General features: G+C 48.7%; 1 protein-coding gene across 3 annotated transcripts in view; it reads left to right on the top strand.

The window, feature by feature from the left end:
- DPYSL2 (dihydropyrimidinase like 2) overlaps nt 1-14192 on the top strand; it is a 43773-nt gene extending 29581 nt beyond the window's left edge. For 2 of the 3 annotated variants that reach the window (XM_085242761.1, XM_085242762.1), the window contains exons 8-14: nt 3024-3144; nt 5755-5911; nt 6013-6154; nt 6278-6448; nt 9094-9273; nt 10535-10700; nt 11325-14192. In XM_085242761.1, coding sequence (XP_085098887.1) covers nt 3024-3144; nt 5755-5911; nt 6013-6154; nt 6278-6448; nt 9094-9273; nt 10535-10700; nt 11325-11416 — 1029 coding nt within the window. In that variant the 3' untranslated portion in view covers nt 11417-14192. The remainder of the gene's footprint in view (nt 1-3023; nt 3145-5754; nt 5912-6012; nt 6155-6277; nt 6449-9093; nt 9274-10534; nt 10701-11324) is intronic. The other variant, XR_014887949.1, reaches the window with a different exon arrangement.
- The last annotated feature ends 2004 nt before the right edge of the window (nt 14193-16196 follow it).

Below are 16196 nucleotides of genomic sequence, written 5' to 3'. Positions count from 1 at the left end.
AAATGCCCATCTCTTTCTGTAGGTTATTGGAGAGGGTCTGGGAAGATGTTTTCACATAAGGTGTCTAAAGCAGAGTGACACTGTTTTAGACACTTGTATCTTCTGTTGTATTTGATTGTTATACATGTTGTACAGATGGTGGATTTTTTTACCACAAGGGACCCAAAGGATGTACTGAAGGCACAGAAAATGTGTACCAGAGAGGGGAGCTGAGTTTCAGGTCCTAGGCAAGCACCTCTGCACACCTCACCCCTCATCTTCTCTGGGGTTGAGCACCCTAATCCCATTTATCTCCCTCTCTCTAAGTCCTTGTGAGTTCTTTCCTGCTCTTCACATTCTTTCAAGTTGCCCTTTCAGTCCTTCATTTCCTTTCTTTCTGTATCTCTGAGCTCAGTACCTTACCACGGCATTTGAGGTTTGGGATGTCCATCTGTGTACTTATACACCATAAGTTATCTCTGTTCCCCCAAGATAACGGGGCTGTGCTGTCTGCCAGATGTGGTCCTGCTGGAAGCTGGATGTGTGAGATCATCTGCACGTGCCCTCACGCTCCCTGTTTCCTCCCCTTGGTTCAGACAAGCAGCATCCAGAGGCGTTTCAGTAGGAACATAAATCATTCAACTGCTGCAGGCAGAGTGAAGGGAACGCTCTCAGCTTGGGCTGAGCCCTTGCAGAGCTGCTTGGCCTCAGGAGCTGGGATTCTTGCTTCCTGGAAGTTGTGAGCTCACACACCGAGCCTTCCACCCACTCCTGCATTTTTTTCAATGGGACATATTTCTTGCCTTGCATCAGGAGAGCGGGAACAGATGCCGACTCGACACTTAAGGGCTCATCTGTGGAGCACCCCGTAGCTGCTGTGGACTTAGGAAAGGCTGCTCCTATCTCATCAAATTAGCCCGGTCTCGTCTGGCTGCTTCAAAGACCATCATTAGCAGAGCAGGAGCTTCAAAGCATGAACCGTGTGCTCCCCTGGCTCGGGTTTGGTGCTCCGTCTGCTCCTGCACTGTGCAGGAGTGTGTTGGTGGTGGTGGGGTGAGGAGGGCTGCCCCAGGACACACGGCCCAGCAGCTGGGCAGCTCTGAGCTCAGCTGTGCCGTCTGCGCAGGGTGGAAGCCCTCAGCCCACATTCTCCTCCTTCAAAGTCGTAGGAAACAGAGCAGGAAACGATGTCATCTGGTTCCCTCCCCTCCTTTTTCCCTGTTGTGTTTTTCAAAGCACGCAGCGCTGTTTACGTTGGCTGATCGAGGCCATGTCCTGCGCCCCCTGTGAGCCTGCAGGTTGGGCAGGAGGCACGAATGGAGCCTTGCATTTTGCTGCTGGCTCTGGTGTCACAGCCAGCCTTCGGTCCCATCCTTCACAAAGCCACCCCGTCCCGAGGCAGCATCGCCCGTCACTTTCTGTAGCTCCCAGCCTCACAGAGCGGATCGTTCTGTGATGACTTCTCAGAGCCATCCATCACTTTTTTTGCTGTTTCTGTTTCAGCCACAAGAACGCCGAAAGCCCGAACGCTCCAGGAAATGTCTGTCTTCTTTTTTCTTTCTTTTCTTTTCTTTTTTTTTTTTCAGGAGAACTGCTGTGTTAGGGCTTCTGATGCATGCTGGTAATTGCAAACATTCCCCTTTGGACTAGTCGCTGGGTTATTGTTATGTGCCTGTCACCATAGCATCTGGGCACAAGGCAGGAATTCAGCAGCCTCGTTTTCTTCTGGGCAGAAATGATCCTCTTCCTGCTCAGCAGCTGCTTGGAGGCGTTTTGGTCAGAGCTGCGGAGCTGGGCGTTGTTTTATCCCTGTTTGCAAGTGAGGAAACTGAAGCATGGGGTGGAAATGTGAGTGCTGCAGCGGAGGAGCAGTGCGTGTGCCTGCAAACTGGTGCCATTGGGAACATCAGCCCATCTGGCGTTGCTCTTTGCTTCTCAGGATGGACAATCACGCTTTTCTTTGCTCTTTCTTTCAGCCTCCCTTTTCCTGCTGCTAACTGTGGAACCTTAAAGAGAAAATAGCCTTCCTTGCAGCCTATCCCTTTTGGGGCAGACATGTCCCTGTTCTGGCAGCAGCACTCTCTAGGGAAGGTTGTCAGCAGCCCTGCAGTGACGACAGGCCTGGGCCGTGGCCCTCTAACCCTGCTGGGTTTGGGGAGCTGTTTGGGCATCCTTGTGCCAAATTCAGCTGCCAGCTCCTTTATTTCAGGTGCTCCTTTCAGTGCATGGCCCAGAGCTGCTGCGTTCTGCTTCTGGGGCTGCTTCTGACACAAAGCACTGCAGAGCTGATCTCCAGAGTGCTGAGCGTGTGCCAGCCCTGGGGGGTTCCTTTTGGAAGTCAGGTGCCTGGTTGCTGTGGGTTTTCCTTTTTTTTGCATGGAAGATGTCCATGGCATTGCAGCTCTTCATAGTAGTAGGCACTATGAGAATTCCTCTCATTAAGTTTGTCAGCTGGACTGCTTTGATTGGGATATGTGACTTGGGAAACTCCTGATTGCATTCATTCTAAGAGCAGCTAGCATGTAGTGCCTCAGCCTTGCTCAGGCTCTCCCTACGAGTATCAAAGTAGTTGATTTATGGGGTGGTTCACTGCTCTGTCAGATCCCAAGCCAGATATCGTAGTGGAGGGTACAATTTAGAAGGCTTGCTTGCAAATGTGGCTTACCAGAATATGTGGCTACAGCATCTCTCTTCCGTGTGGGCTGGAACACGAATAGTTCTGCTGAGCTAACATTTAGTTGCTTATTTTTGCTTAGGTTAAAGGAGGGGCTTAACCATACTGACCCCAAGCACCTGGGGGGCTGCTTTAGGACTTAGCCTGCTTGCAGAGAAATTCAGAAGCAGCCTGGGAGGAAAGGGAGTAATGAGAGGGGAGTGTAGCTTGATGCCATCTTAATTATCCTGATTACATGGTACATTTTTCTGGCTCAGGTTTGGAGAGGTGAGAGCTCACCTCACTCCTGCACACCCTGATTTCCCCTACGAGGAGGATGGGTTATGCTGTCACACAGGGATGTTGCTGATTTGCTGATTTTGTTTCTCAGGTGGAGGCAGAAGCTGTGAACCGGGCAATCACCATCGCCAACCAAACCAACTGCCCTCTCTATATCACCAAGGTGATGAGCAAAAGCGCTGCTGAAGTCATTGCTCAAGCCAGGAAAAAGGGTAAGTTATTACCCTTGGATGGAAGCAACCTATTAGCTCATTCCGTGCAAATCCTTGCCAACATAAGCTTCAACCCTACAGGAGGAGTTTCTTTTTCCAGTGTTACTGTCCAGGCTGTTGTTCAAAAGGTCCCAAGCAGCTGCTTCTGTCTCATCTCCTGCAGAGAAGTATTCAGGGATCGTTATCAGTGCCAGAAGCTGTTTTTTCTGTTCAGCCTCTTCGCACCCATCCCACTACACTGAGCCATGTGCCATCACAGAGTAATTCCCTGCTTGACAAATCTCCATGGAGACAGCAAGCTGTGTCCTCTCTCCAGTCCTGTGCTCTTCCCTTACTGCTTCCTGCTGAGCTGCTTCTGGGGTCAGAAGCGATGCCAGGAGTCCTGATGGAGCTCTGTGACTCGTGGGCCCTCTTGGTTTTGGTTGGAGTAGCTGATGTGGTTACCAGTTCCAGCTCTTTGCTTGTGAAATAGACGCTCCTGGTGCTGTAGCTCACAGCCTGGCATCCAAGCAGGAATTGGGATTGGTAGTTTGGGGTTGGCTGGAGTTCCTGTTGCCTCTAAGGATGCTGCAGGAAGGACCCAGACCTCGAGGGCTGCTTCTCATGGTGAGGTCCATGAGGGAGCTGTACTGCTCTGAGTGGTGCAGGAGCTCCTCCAGGTCCTGTCCATGCTGCCTTGCCCCCAAGAAGCAAAGGCTGCAGAGCGCAGTGAGCGCCTGTCTCCCTTCTTCTGTAACTAAACCCTTCTTTTCTATTTAAAGTGGTTCTGGGTGGGTGAGTAAGCACGAGGGATGATGGTTCCCCTCCTTTCCTTGGAAGGGTTGTGTTTAATTGTATGCAGTCTCAGTAAGCCTGAACAGATACACAGATGACATCACTTTCCATCTGGGTGCTTGGTGCTCGAGGAGCTGATTTCCTACTGCAGCAAACAGGCTTGTGTGTGTGTGTGTGTGTGTGTGTGTATTAGCTCAGGAGTGTTTTGATCTCATGATTCCTGTTCAGAGAGATTAGAGCTGGTAAGGGGACTGAGCTCCAAGGCATCTCTCTCTGTTCATGATGTGGAAGCAGTTCAAGCTGTTTTGAATGAACTTTCCTCCCCTAGCTCCATTGTAGTGGAGATCACACTGAAATGAGAAGATGTGTTGACATGGCAAAGTGGCTGCACGTTGCATTACCCCCAAAAAACAACTTGATGTGTCTGTGCAACTTAATCCTATAGGCCAGGGAAGCCGACTCTGGATTGCATTTTCTCCTTATAAGGAGAATTAGGGGTATAAATGGCACGCCATTCTCTGCTCCTTTATTCAAATAATTCAATTTAAATGCTGTGCAATTACCCAGCTGGATAGCCCAGGAGGGCCACACACATCATCCTTGCCCTCCCAAGCAACAGAGGAAACATAGCTGAGGACTATCCAAAGCAAAAACAGAACAGAACTGATTGGCTAGATGGAAAAGAGGGGCTGTTATTTAAAGCCAGATGCTCCCAGTGGCATTTGTATGGAGGAGATTCCCCGCAGACTCCATCGCTGGCAGATCTTGGAGCTCATTCTCTGCAGAACAATCCTCCCAATGTTCTGGCCCACAACAGGCCTCCCATTAATAGGCAGCGTGTGTTTTTTGCCTTGTTCTGGTTTCATAACCCAAATAGGGGCAGGCGATGTCAGGCAGCCCCTTCCTTTGCTGGTGGATCCCCTCTGATCTCACTGATCCTACTCCTCTGGTGTCACTGGGTTCTGGAAGCAGCACGAAGGCACTTCGTGCATTGTTCAGCCTCAGCTGATACACTCTTTCCCATTCAGAGATATGGACAGTATGGTGGAAGGCTGTATTTGCATGGTGAGCTGTGCAAGACCCTGCTGACCCGTTCTTGGGTTGCCTTGGTTCTGACTGAGCCACATCCTCTGCAGGCTGCTGTGAATGCACGGGGTGTCTGGACCCAGAAGCCAGATGGACAGGCACTTTGCAGGGGTTTTGGGAGGGTTTCATTTGGTGAGCAGACCCACGGGGCTGCAGCCTGTGCTGCTTTTGAAGTCGCAGTGCCTTGCATCTGGTTGGCGTGCAGATGTGCTGCTGTATTCCAACGTGCAAAGAATCGTGGCCTTACGGATCAGCTCTTCCTTCATGTGGTTCCAGAAATGTTAATGAAGAGGAGGGGTGCACTGGTGGTTAATGCACTGGACAGAGAGTCAGAAGATCTGATTTCATTTCCTGGTTCTGCCACGGATTTACCATGAACCACTGGGGGAATTAGTTTTCCTGAGCTGCATTCAGGAACCAGAAACACTGATGCTTCCTCTCAGTGATGTGCTTTCTCTTTAGGCTGTAAGCTTTTCTAACACGAGTTTTCTCTTATCTGATCTGCGCACAGAGCCTGCTGCAATAAACCCAGCCTTGTTAGATCTCAATTGCATGTATGTTTATAAAAATACTGCAGGCATCTTTTGCTGCTCCATGCTTTTATCTGTAGCAATATCTTTATAATAAACTCAGGAGTGTAAAGGTTTGGAAACATTCATTTCCAGAAAGAGGCTTTGCTCCTGGAAGCCAGGTTAGAGATGCACGTTGCTCAGCAGTTACAGTGGGTTTGCCTGTATTCCTGTCTTGTAGGCACTGTGGTGTACGGGGAGCCCATCACAGCCAGCTTGGGCACTGATGGATCTCATTATTGGAGCAAGAATTGGGCGAAGGCGGCCGCTTTTGTCACTTCCCCACCACTGAGTCCTGACCCAACCACTCCTGATTTCCTCAACTCACTGCTGTCCTGGTGAGTAGAGCTCTTTGTGTTCATTACAAGATGTGTCTCATCATGCCAGCTAGCAAAAGGCTGTGACAACACAAAACCCATCTGCTGGTATCTTTTTCCAGCGGAGACCTCCAAGTTACTGGCAGTGCCCACTGCACCTTCAACACTGCTCAGAAAGCTGTTGGGAAGGACAACTTTACCCTGATCCCTGAGGGAACCAACGGGACCGAGGAGAGGATGTCCATCATCTGGGACAAGGCTGTGGTATGTCACACGTCACGGACTGGTTGTATTATGGCTGGAGAAGGAGCTCTTGTGAGCCCTGGGGCTGGTTTCCATAGTGCTCCCACCCTGGTTAATGCTGCGCCTCCTTCCACCTCTCCGCAGGTGACTGGCAAGATGGATGAGAACCAGTTTGTGGCTGTGACCAGCACAAATGCAGCTAAAATCTTTAACCTGTACCCACGGAAGGGCCGCATCGCTGTGGGCTCTGATGCTGATTTGGTTATCTGGGATCCTGACTGCGTCAAGACAATCTCTGCCAAGACCCACAACATAGTAAGGATGTTTTCTATGATGTGATTTCTCCTGCATGTTTTGTTCTCTCTCCTTCAGACTGTGCTGATAGGAACCAGAGCCTGTGACAACTGAGGGCTTTTAAACTTAATTTATTTTTCTTTAAGCCTTTGCCCCAAGCCCTTTGTGGTCTTACACCCAGTACAGCTCAGCTGTGTGAGTCCAAAGCTGAAATCACATGAACACCCAGATATTCCTCTCAAAGCAAAGAGCTTCTGAGTGTTGGACGTGTGGATCTGGCTCTTTGAATCTTTTAAAACACCAAAAGGCCACTCATCACAATGTGTCACTGATGACCTTTTGGCTCAGCAGCACTGGGAATGAGGATTGTGCCTTTCCCAGTGAAGCACATCAACTCCAGACACCTTTTCTGGAGATGTGATCCAGGTCAGTGAGTCTGAGTGGATTTACATTGAGCACTAATCTGTCCCTGATTGCTGCAGGCTTCTGGCAGCATTCAGGCTTTGATGCAGATGTCCTGCACCTTGGGAGCATGGAGAAGCAGGGTTAGTGTTGTGGTGGAGGCCCTGAACTTGGTGAATATCCATGAGGATGAGGGAAGTTGCGAAGAACCATGGCAGGGACCATTAGCTGAGTGAAGCCATAGGGGAAACACGTGTGGAGCCAGACATGATTTTCCTGATGCTCATCCCAACATTAGCTGGCACAGAGGCACAGGGCAGCTCCCAAACCAAGCAGCCCTTCCCCTGTCTCTTTATGGTGGCACTGGTGGAGGTTTGTGGCCCACAGCAGTGTCCCAGACCTCACACCTGGCTCCTGCAGTGCTAGAACCATCCCAGCCTGCACGCAGTGGCAGCACTGTCCCCGCACAAAGTACCGGTTGGAGTCTCCCTGTGACATTTTAGCTCTGTCTCAGAGAAAGCAACCCCTGTTTGCATTTGTTGACAACTTGTTTCACTGCTGGCGATGAACCTATGGAATGTTTCCATGGAAAAAAACTCCTTGTTCTTTTTTCCATGAATGCTTTCATTCACTCCGGAGCTGAAGGAGCAAAATTTTCTTCCACACTTGGATCCCTGGGCACATTCACAAAGAAGCCTTTTTTTTTTTTTTTTTTTTTTAAAGGTTTGGTTTGCTTTCCTGTGACTTAACTCTGTGTCAGAATTGGGCACAGATGACCTGGATTCATTTTACCTGTGCGTAACGTCCAACACAGGCGTCCAGACTCAGAAGTTTGGTTGCTTTTGAGTTCTTCCAGACTCATCACATTCAGTCTGAAGAGAGAAGACTTGCTCACGTACAGAGTGCTGGATTTAGTGGTCTAAACCTGAGTCTGTGCATATGGGAGCTGACGAGCTCTGAGAGCTGGAAGGAGCTTGCTGGATTGAATATTTGACAGCCACTGCATTTTAATGGGTGTTGTTTTTAGGAAGTGGAGCCTTCGACATTTCCTAACACAAAATTCAGGTATCTTTTGCAGATGTTCTCCAGCACAATCAGGACCAACCGCTCATCACCTCCTCATTTTGCCATTTATCTGGGCTAGGCTGAAGGACCACCAGACACAGATGATCTTCATGGTCTTTTCCAACCTTAATGATTCCATGACTGTATGATCTCGAGGCCACTCCTCAGAAATGGTCTGTGGGCTGGAGACTGCAGATCCCCACTGCAACTCCTGCAGTGCATCTCACACACTGCGAAAGAAGAAATGTAGAGGAGCGATGCCCATAGAGTCAAGGCATCCTATTTAAATCACAAGGATAAAACAAAAGCCCTTTGAAAGTCGGGCAGAGCCGTTGCCACGACACAAGGAGACATACTGATTATGTGGCATCGGATGATTGTTACATTTTTTAATGCTAGAGCAACATGCAAACATTTTCCAAGAATTCACACTGCTGTTGCCACTGTCTGGCAGGGAAACGTTAGGAGCTGGAGGGGGAGATGGTGTTGTTCTTGGAACAGCCTAACTCGTAAGTTTCTAACCAAGCCTCCTCCTTTGCCACCACAACTTTTTTCATACTGGAACCGGTTTGCTGTCGGTTTAACCACCATTCTAGCTAATTGTAAATCTGCACTCAGGCCTACCCATACTTATAACACACTTCAAGGTTCAACTCCATCATTAACTCAGTGAAAAAGACTTGGATTCCTTTCAGAGCTGGCTGCCTGAGTAAGAGTCCCCAAATAGCCTGGTTGTAGTGCATCTCCTTCCAGGACCCTTCTTGGGTGGGACATCTACCAGCGATTCCTTTAAAACTTCTCTTTTTTTCCATGGTGTGATGTTTCAAATCCTATTAGTTGAAGATGAGCAATCCCATTAGAGTAAAAAGATTGTCCTGGTCCCTGACCCATCAACCAAAACTCTGGCTCCAAGTACAGTCTTTGAGAATAACCATCATTTTTAATATGAAACTCAGATAAAACTTAATTTGGCTCTTAAATCCCATGCAGTGCAGAGAAGGCACGTGCTGACGTCCATCTCAACCAGGTGTGCTTGAAAGTGCTCTCATTTAAAACGAATTCTGTTGAAGCACTGTGTGCACAGCTGAGGTAAATGCTATTGGCACTGCTTCCAGGCCTTGAGGAATGAGCATGACCGTTGGTTGCTGGGCTTTGCTGGTGTGAATGTTTGCCTCACGCTGTCTCTTTGTCTGTTCTAGTCTCTGGAGTACAATATCTTCGAAGGCATGGAGTGCCGTGGGTCTCCCCTGGTGGTTATCAGCCAAGGGAAGATCGTGCTGGAGGATGGGAATCTCCACGTAACGGAGGGATCTGGGCGGTATATCCCCAGGAAACCATTCCCTGACTTCGTTTACAAGCGCATCAAAGCAAGGAGCAGGGTGAGTGCAAGCAGCTGTCCCACGGAACTCCCCAGTTGAAGTGGGTGGAAAGCAGAGGCTGTCCCTGGCTCAATGCATGCACTCTGCAAGAGGGAACGTTGCCTGGATAGAAGCCACGTGTAGCTCATTCCTCTTTCATTTCTGCTGTTCACTTGAGTCACTACTTTGACTTCAGATTGGGTTTTCTGCAAATTTTGTTCCTTTTGCTCTGTGATTCTTTGCTATCTTAGAGACCCCTGGGCAGAGTGAGAGCTGTGTGCATTGGATTTGAGTCAATCTGCAGATTGCCAACAGAACGTGCTGATATTGATAGCAGTTATGCATCAAATCTTCCAGCAACAGTTTAGCATTCTGGTTTGTTGCTAAAGATGCTCCTTTCCCTTCTGTCAGGTACAATCAGATGCTCTTGTCTGGTGACTGGTGAGTCACAGGCACAGCCCACGACTGCTTAAAAGTGGGAACATTTCTATTTTTAAGAGGCTAAAATGCACCCATTCGAAACAGACTGCCTTCTGATATGCCTTTAGTTGGTGAAAAGCTGGTGCTAAAATCAGTTGCAAATGAACTGCAGGGGATTTGAGAAGTTTATTTCCAGACAAAGTCGGGTTTCTGAGATGTTTCAGAGTCTGAAGTATTGCCCTCTCCTGGACAAAACCAGAGCTGTTTTGGTTTGCTGACCGTAGGCAATCTGCTCATCCCTTGCAGATTTTTCCTTAATTACTCTGTTGAATGAATTACAAGTTACCAGAATTACAAACACAGATAATTCAGCACTGGGGAGAAGAGATCTGTAGATTCTGTTGTGTTCTGCCCTCCTGCAGAAATGTATGTTTGACCTATAAATCCAATTGGGCAGTATCTCAGCTGGAATAATTATGTTTAACCCAATGTAAAGCTCTGAAGCTGAAGAAGTGAAGTTGCCCTGGCTTCTGTTCGTGCAGCTCTGCTCTGCAGCAGCGTGGTTTCCTTCTGGGGCAGGAGCAATAAGCTCCTTAGAGTGGCCAGGAGCATTTAATACAACAGCAGGTTGGCTGAGGTCATAAAAGGAAGGGGAAAAGAAAGGGGAAAGGAAGGAGAAAATGAAGGGGAAAAGGAAAGGGGACCAGAAGGAAGGGAAAGGAAGATCCTGTTTGCTTTCAAATCCTCTTCGTAGAGATGAATCTTGAAATACGCATCTTTGGCTTAGCAACATCTGGCCAGCTGCTTAGGGCCGTTCTGAAGGCTGTCTGACCCTAAAGCTCCCCGCTGCTGTGTGTTGCAGCTGGCCGAGCTGCGCGGTGTGCCTCGAGGTCTCTATGATGGGCCGGTCTGCGAAGTGTCGGTGACGCCGAAGACGGTCACTCCTGCATCTTCCGCTAAAACATCTCCTGCCAAACAGCAAGCCCCACCCGTGAGGAACCTGCACCAGTCTGGCTTTAGCTTGTCTGGTACGTATTCTTGTATAGCAGCTCTCATAGAGCCCTGTTCATTTTCTTGAGTGCTGTGTGCCCTGTAGCTCGGTGCTCAGCTGGGTGTGTGAGCAGGGCTGATTGCACCAGTGCCAGTTGCCAGCTGAGAGCAGCTGTGGGTCTGGCATGCAGCAGGTGGATTTCTCCACGCACTGAGGGTGGAATAGTTTGGACAGGACGCAAGTGTCTTAACAGGGTCAGGACAAGTAGACTAGAAAAGAAGCCGAGTGTTACAGGGCAAGAGGCTCAGCAGCAAGGAAAGTTGGAGACAGGGGCTTGTGAAGGGAAAAGCATTTAGCCAGTTCTCACCTGCGTAAGTTCTGCATTGGGCTGGGTGCCCGTGTTCAGTGTGGTGGTATCAATGCAGAGCAGATTTCAGCAGAATTAAGGCACTGGAAACCAATGCACTTTGCCCATAGAATGGTTTGAGTTGGAAGGAAGGCTGTGTGCTCCAGCTCCTGTGCAGTGAACACCCACAGCTCGATCAGGTGCTCAGAGCAGCCCCATCCACGGGGGTCTGCAGGGACGGGGCAACCTGTTCCAGACCCCTTCCATCTCACACAGTCTCCGTGGTGAACCCAACGTCCCTCCTGTCTCCCACAGGCGCACAGATTGACGACAACATCCCACGCCGCACCACCCAGCGCATCGTGGCACCGCCGGGCGGACGTGCCAACATCACCAGCTTGGGTTAAGGACCGACCCCTTCCGCCCGCCCAGCGGACCAGGGGAGGGGATGGGGGCACCTGGAGACCCTTTTTGATCCTTTTAGAGCCTGTGATGGTTACTGCGGGCAATGGGGGGGGCTGAAGTAATGCGCCTCTTTCGGTCCCCTCAGATTCCCTCCTCATCTTCACCAACCCCTCTCACTTCCCTGTCAGCCCCTACACGTTTAAAGAAAAAGCAACCAACCCTGTTTTGACACCTCTGACACGCAAAAGTAAATGTGAAGAGGATGTTTGAGATATGTGGCCTATGTCCCATTCAGCATCTTTCTTTTAATAAAGGAAGGATAAAGTGAATTTCCCCGGAGCTGCCTTTAAGACACAGACGAAAAGAAAAAAGAGTAAATAAATTTTAAATGTAAAAAAAATAGCTTTTTTTTTTTTTTTTTTTTTCCCCAATGTCAAGCAGAAGAGTAGTTCAAGGGTTATAAACTGGATGTTCTTTAGGGTTCTGTGTTCCAGCAGCATAGCTAGGAGAGAACGGAGGGCCACGAATCCCAGTCTGGCACCATTCCCCACCACCACCTCTGAGGCCACAGAACAGCTGTTTGCTGCCAAGAGAACCAGGACCCAGCACTAGGAGCTGACAGAGCACATGGCACCCCGCCATCGGGTGAGCTAGAACTATTGGAGACTTTTGTTCTGTTGGGTTTTTTTTTTTCCTTTTTTTTTTTTTTTCCTTCCTGATTCTGCTGCAAATTAGGTCCTTGAGGAGTTTTTTCCTTTTTTTTTTTTTTTTTTTGAATGTCTGTGTGTGTTTCTAATACGTTTGTCTCATCATGTTTATAAAGCCTTATCTCAGAACTGGGCATCTCCCAGTTCTCCCTGCTCCTTCCCGAGCCTCATTCGAGTTACGGACCCCCACCGGTGTCACTGCCCCTTTGGCACTTTGGTGCTCCTAGGATGCATCATTCCAGCCAACTCTTCCCACTTAGCTGCAATAGGAGGTAGCAGTGCAGGTTCGTAAGCTATGATCTTCACTTCAGCATACTGGGTCTTGAGCTGGTGCAAACACCGGGGCTGGGCGCCAGCTGCAGAGCTGGGCAGAGCCTTGGAGGAGCTCTTAGCAGTTGGTTTATTTCCCACAGGTAGCAGTCAGTGAGCAGAGGGCCATAGGCAACGGGCAATGCTTTGCCTGAAAGATTTCTGTAGCAGCCACATCCCCTTTCCTGGCCATTAATGAGTGGTTATTTAAAACTCTGAGAGCTTATCTTTAGCTCTTGTTGGAAGGCTGCTCTGTTGTGTGCATGCCTGAGCATCTGTGGCAATTCCAGTTAGCCCAGCTGTTGTAACTGGGAGCCTCCAAGCAGCTCGATGGGTCAACAGCAGCTGAGAATCTCTCATCCATGTGCGAATTTCACAGTCTGTCATTCCTTCAGGGATCTGCCTTTGTGCAAATATTCCTGAGAAGACCCCGGCCCTGCTCGGGTATGTGCCTCAGGTTTGGGCACCGGAGGGTAGGAGTGGTCCTCCAACTAATCATTGATCATCAGGATCATTTGAACCCAGGACTTAGAGGTCTTTTCGCCCTAGTATTGGAGGCTCATGTTTTCAGGTTTTCAGGGCATGGAGCATAAATCTGCACTGTTTGAGTCCCACTTACGCTTCGCTGCAGGGCTTGATGGTCCCAAGGGCTTGGACTGTCTGAGCACAGAGAGCTTTTCTACCCACAGTTAACAAAGCATTGCCTCCACTGTCTGTAGCCCTGGTGCTTGGCTATGTCTTCTGCTTTCTCTTCTGTTTGTCCTTCACCATGTGCATGGACCTCATTTTCCCTATTTGTGAGCATTTTCTTAAATGGTGTTTACAGGTTCTTGTAATGAAAAACTATATATGAGAAGGCTTTTAAGAAGCAGCCACCAAATTTGTTGTGATGCAGTAGCAACGCTGGGATTGTCAAAGGATCTGGGAGCAATGTAGGTACCCAACCCCTCCCAGCACAATTCCCATAGGCCCCTTTGAACATCAATGCTAAGACTTTGCCATACTCATCCATGCCTTTTGTATCTAGGTTTAACCCTTGGGTGGTTAGTTTTGCATAAGAGTTTGCACTTTGTGAAGTAATCTGTGAGCGTAATATATATTGCAGCTGTCTTTCACCTGTGTGTTAAAACCAATCTGAACGAGTTGGGGAGAGAAAGAAAGAAATTGGGATCCATGTCGATTCTGCAAAACACACGCGGCTCTTCAGTATTCACTTAAGTCTTCCTTTTATTTTCCTTCATTGACTCACGATGACTTTTGGATTTCAATTTGTTCTTCGAAAGGGTAAAGGAAAAAAAAAAAGCAAAAAAAAATCACAAAAAAAAAGAGATTTTTTGCAGGCTGTGTAAGCATGTTTTTTCCTGTGAGAGCTCGTCTGCTTTGTGTCTGTTTACTGAATGTCATATGTAAATGCTTAAAGAAAAAAAAACACGACTTAATTAATTAACCGCAGTGACTTGAAGCTCTAAAAATAATAATAATAATAATTAAAAAAAAAGTAGGATTTAATACTAGCTGGATTTAACCCTTGGATTTGTGATTGTGAACCATGAGTGGAGGAGCTGTAAGTGCTAAAGCTGATCATGTGTGTAGACAAACAGAAGTACTGATATTTGACCATTGTCTCAATGGCAAAAAAAAAAAAAAAAAGAAAAAAAACAACAAAAAAACACCCAACCCCAAGTCTTGTGTTTTATTCCTGAAGAACTCTGTGTTATATTACCATGGGAACTCCTAATAAAGACAAAATGTTGTTGTTTCACTAGGTGCATCTGTGTCTTGAGGCGGTATGTGTTTGTGTAACTGCTCACCTGGGCTGGTGCCTCCAGCAGACAAGAAGTGCCTGGGCTCTCAGATTGCTGTAATGTGGGCTGGTCGTGGTCTTGAGTAGGAGGGAGGAAGACTGCAGCAGACATATGGTTCCTTGGAAGGTGATAGCAAAGATGCCAACAGTGTGATTTCCTGTATTATTGCCATATCCTCAGCCATTCTATTTGAACCTCATCACAGTGGTGGTGGAGGAGAGAGAAACAGCCGTCAGTGGAAGCTACACACAAATAATGGACTGGGGGGCGATGGGGCTGACTGGAAGAGAACCAGTGAAGCTTCCAGTGATAGTGGTTGGGTCGTGTCCAAGAGATGTGCTGGAGATGGCACTGGGCATGGATGGAGGAGGGGTTTTGCCAACTTCTACCCACTTCACGGTGAAGGTCACCCATCCATGGTGTGGAACATCGTTGGGTGAGCATTTCACGAGAAGCACTACGCAGCAGTCAGCTGCTAATAAAGCACTTGGATTGGTGTGGGGTTCCTGACTCTTAGCAGTGAGGTGTGGTTTTTGGGCTCAGGCATCAGCACCCATGGTGAAATGGCGTAGTTCAGGTTTGCTGGGTAGCTGTATGGTATATTAGCTTATCACAGCAATAGATGCAGCCTAAAGCGCTGCTGTTTGGTTAACACACATCTGTGGAACTTCCATTTGGTTTTGTTCTGTCATTATTTCTTCCTCAAGATTCTGAATTGGAAGGAAGAAATGTCTCCTTCAGGAAATCAGTGCCAGGGACTCTGAGCCTGTGATAGAGCAATGCTGTGGGGGGGGAAATTAACACAAGTGTATAGAACCTGAGGTCAGGAAGAAGTAATCAATCTTAATTCATTAACTGACCTTAATGCACTGAGGAACAGAGCAGCCATAAATCACAGAAGGACGTTGAGGTCGGTGGGGCTGTGCTGCTGCAGAAGAGCACAGGAATAGCTGTGTTGTCAGCCCACTAATCCAGGTAATGCCTTATGCTGGCAGCACTGAGATCCAGCTCACAGCTCATTAGGCTGCGAGCCTGCCATTAACTGCTCTGTGTGCATATAAGGCCAAATATAGGTCTAATCTGAGCTTAGTATTGATACAGAATTAGCAGCTAAAAGCAGAAAAAGGAAGTAGAAGTAGCACAGGATTTTCAAAACCAAAGCTATTGTGACCCGGGGCTTTTTCATATCTATCTTCCAAGTAGGTAAGTAAAAGAACATCTCTGACCCAGCAAGTTTTTCACTGTTGATTTGCACTGTTTTGCATTTTGTGATGGGTAAAACCAGTGTTCATGCAGCTTAAGACCTTCCGCCCCAGGAAAAGCACGTCCTGTCGGGCGCACTGCGAAGGCCTTTGGAGCAAACTGGGGAGGCCCTGCAGTACGCTGAGCTCTGCAAGTGCCCTTGGACACCTGGTAGGACACCAGGGTGCCCTGCGAGGCCCCTAGGGCACCTGGGGAAGCCTCTGGGCCGCCATGGAGCATGCATTTGAGCACTGTGGGTACCCTTGGGCACCCAAGAGTACAGGCTGGGGTACAGGGAGGCCTCTGGGGTGCCCTGGAGCACACCAGTGAGCTCTCTGAGGGACCCTTGGTGATCCCAAAGGCATGCAGGAGTACCAGTAGAGTTTTCTCAGTGCTCCAGGGTGCCTGAGGTGCTTCCATGTGTGTCTGAGTGGCCTCCCAAGGCCACTTGTGTGCTTTCAGGTGTCTGAGAGTACCAGCAGAGTTTGGCAGGGAGTCTGAGAGACCTCTCCTGGCGCCCAAGGGGCCACCCAGTGCCCCACTGTGTGCTCAGAGGCACCCAAGAGCTCTTCTTTGTCCTCCAAAGTGCCCTTGAGACCTCCCAGGGCCACCCTTGTGTGCTCTTGGGCATCCAAATGCACCTGCAGAGCTCTAGGTCCCCCAGGAGTCTTCCTCAAGTGCCTGAGAGGTCTCCTAGGCCATCCCTGTTCAGTTTGTGC

This window comes from Meleagris gallopavo, chromosome 24, assembly GCF_905368555.1.
Source record: "Meleagris gallopavo chromosome 24, MGAL_WU_HG_1.1, whole genome shotgun sequence".
Lineage (NCBI taxonomy): Eukaryota > Metazoa > Chordata > Aves > Galliformes > Phasianidae > Meleagris > Meleagris gallopavo.
Note: the sequence above shows the minus strand (reverse complement) of the source record. Positions and strands in the feature narration are given on the sequence as shown.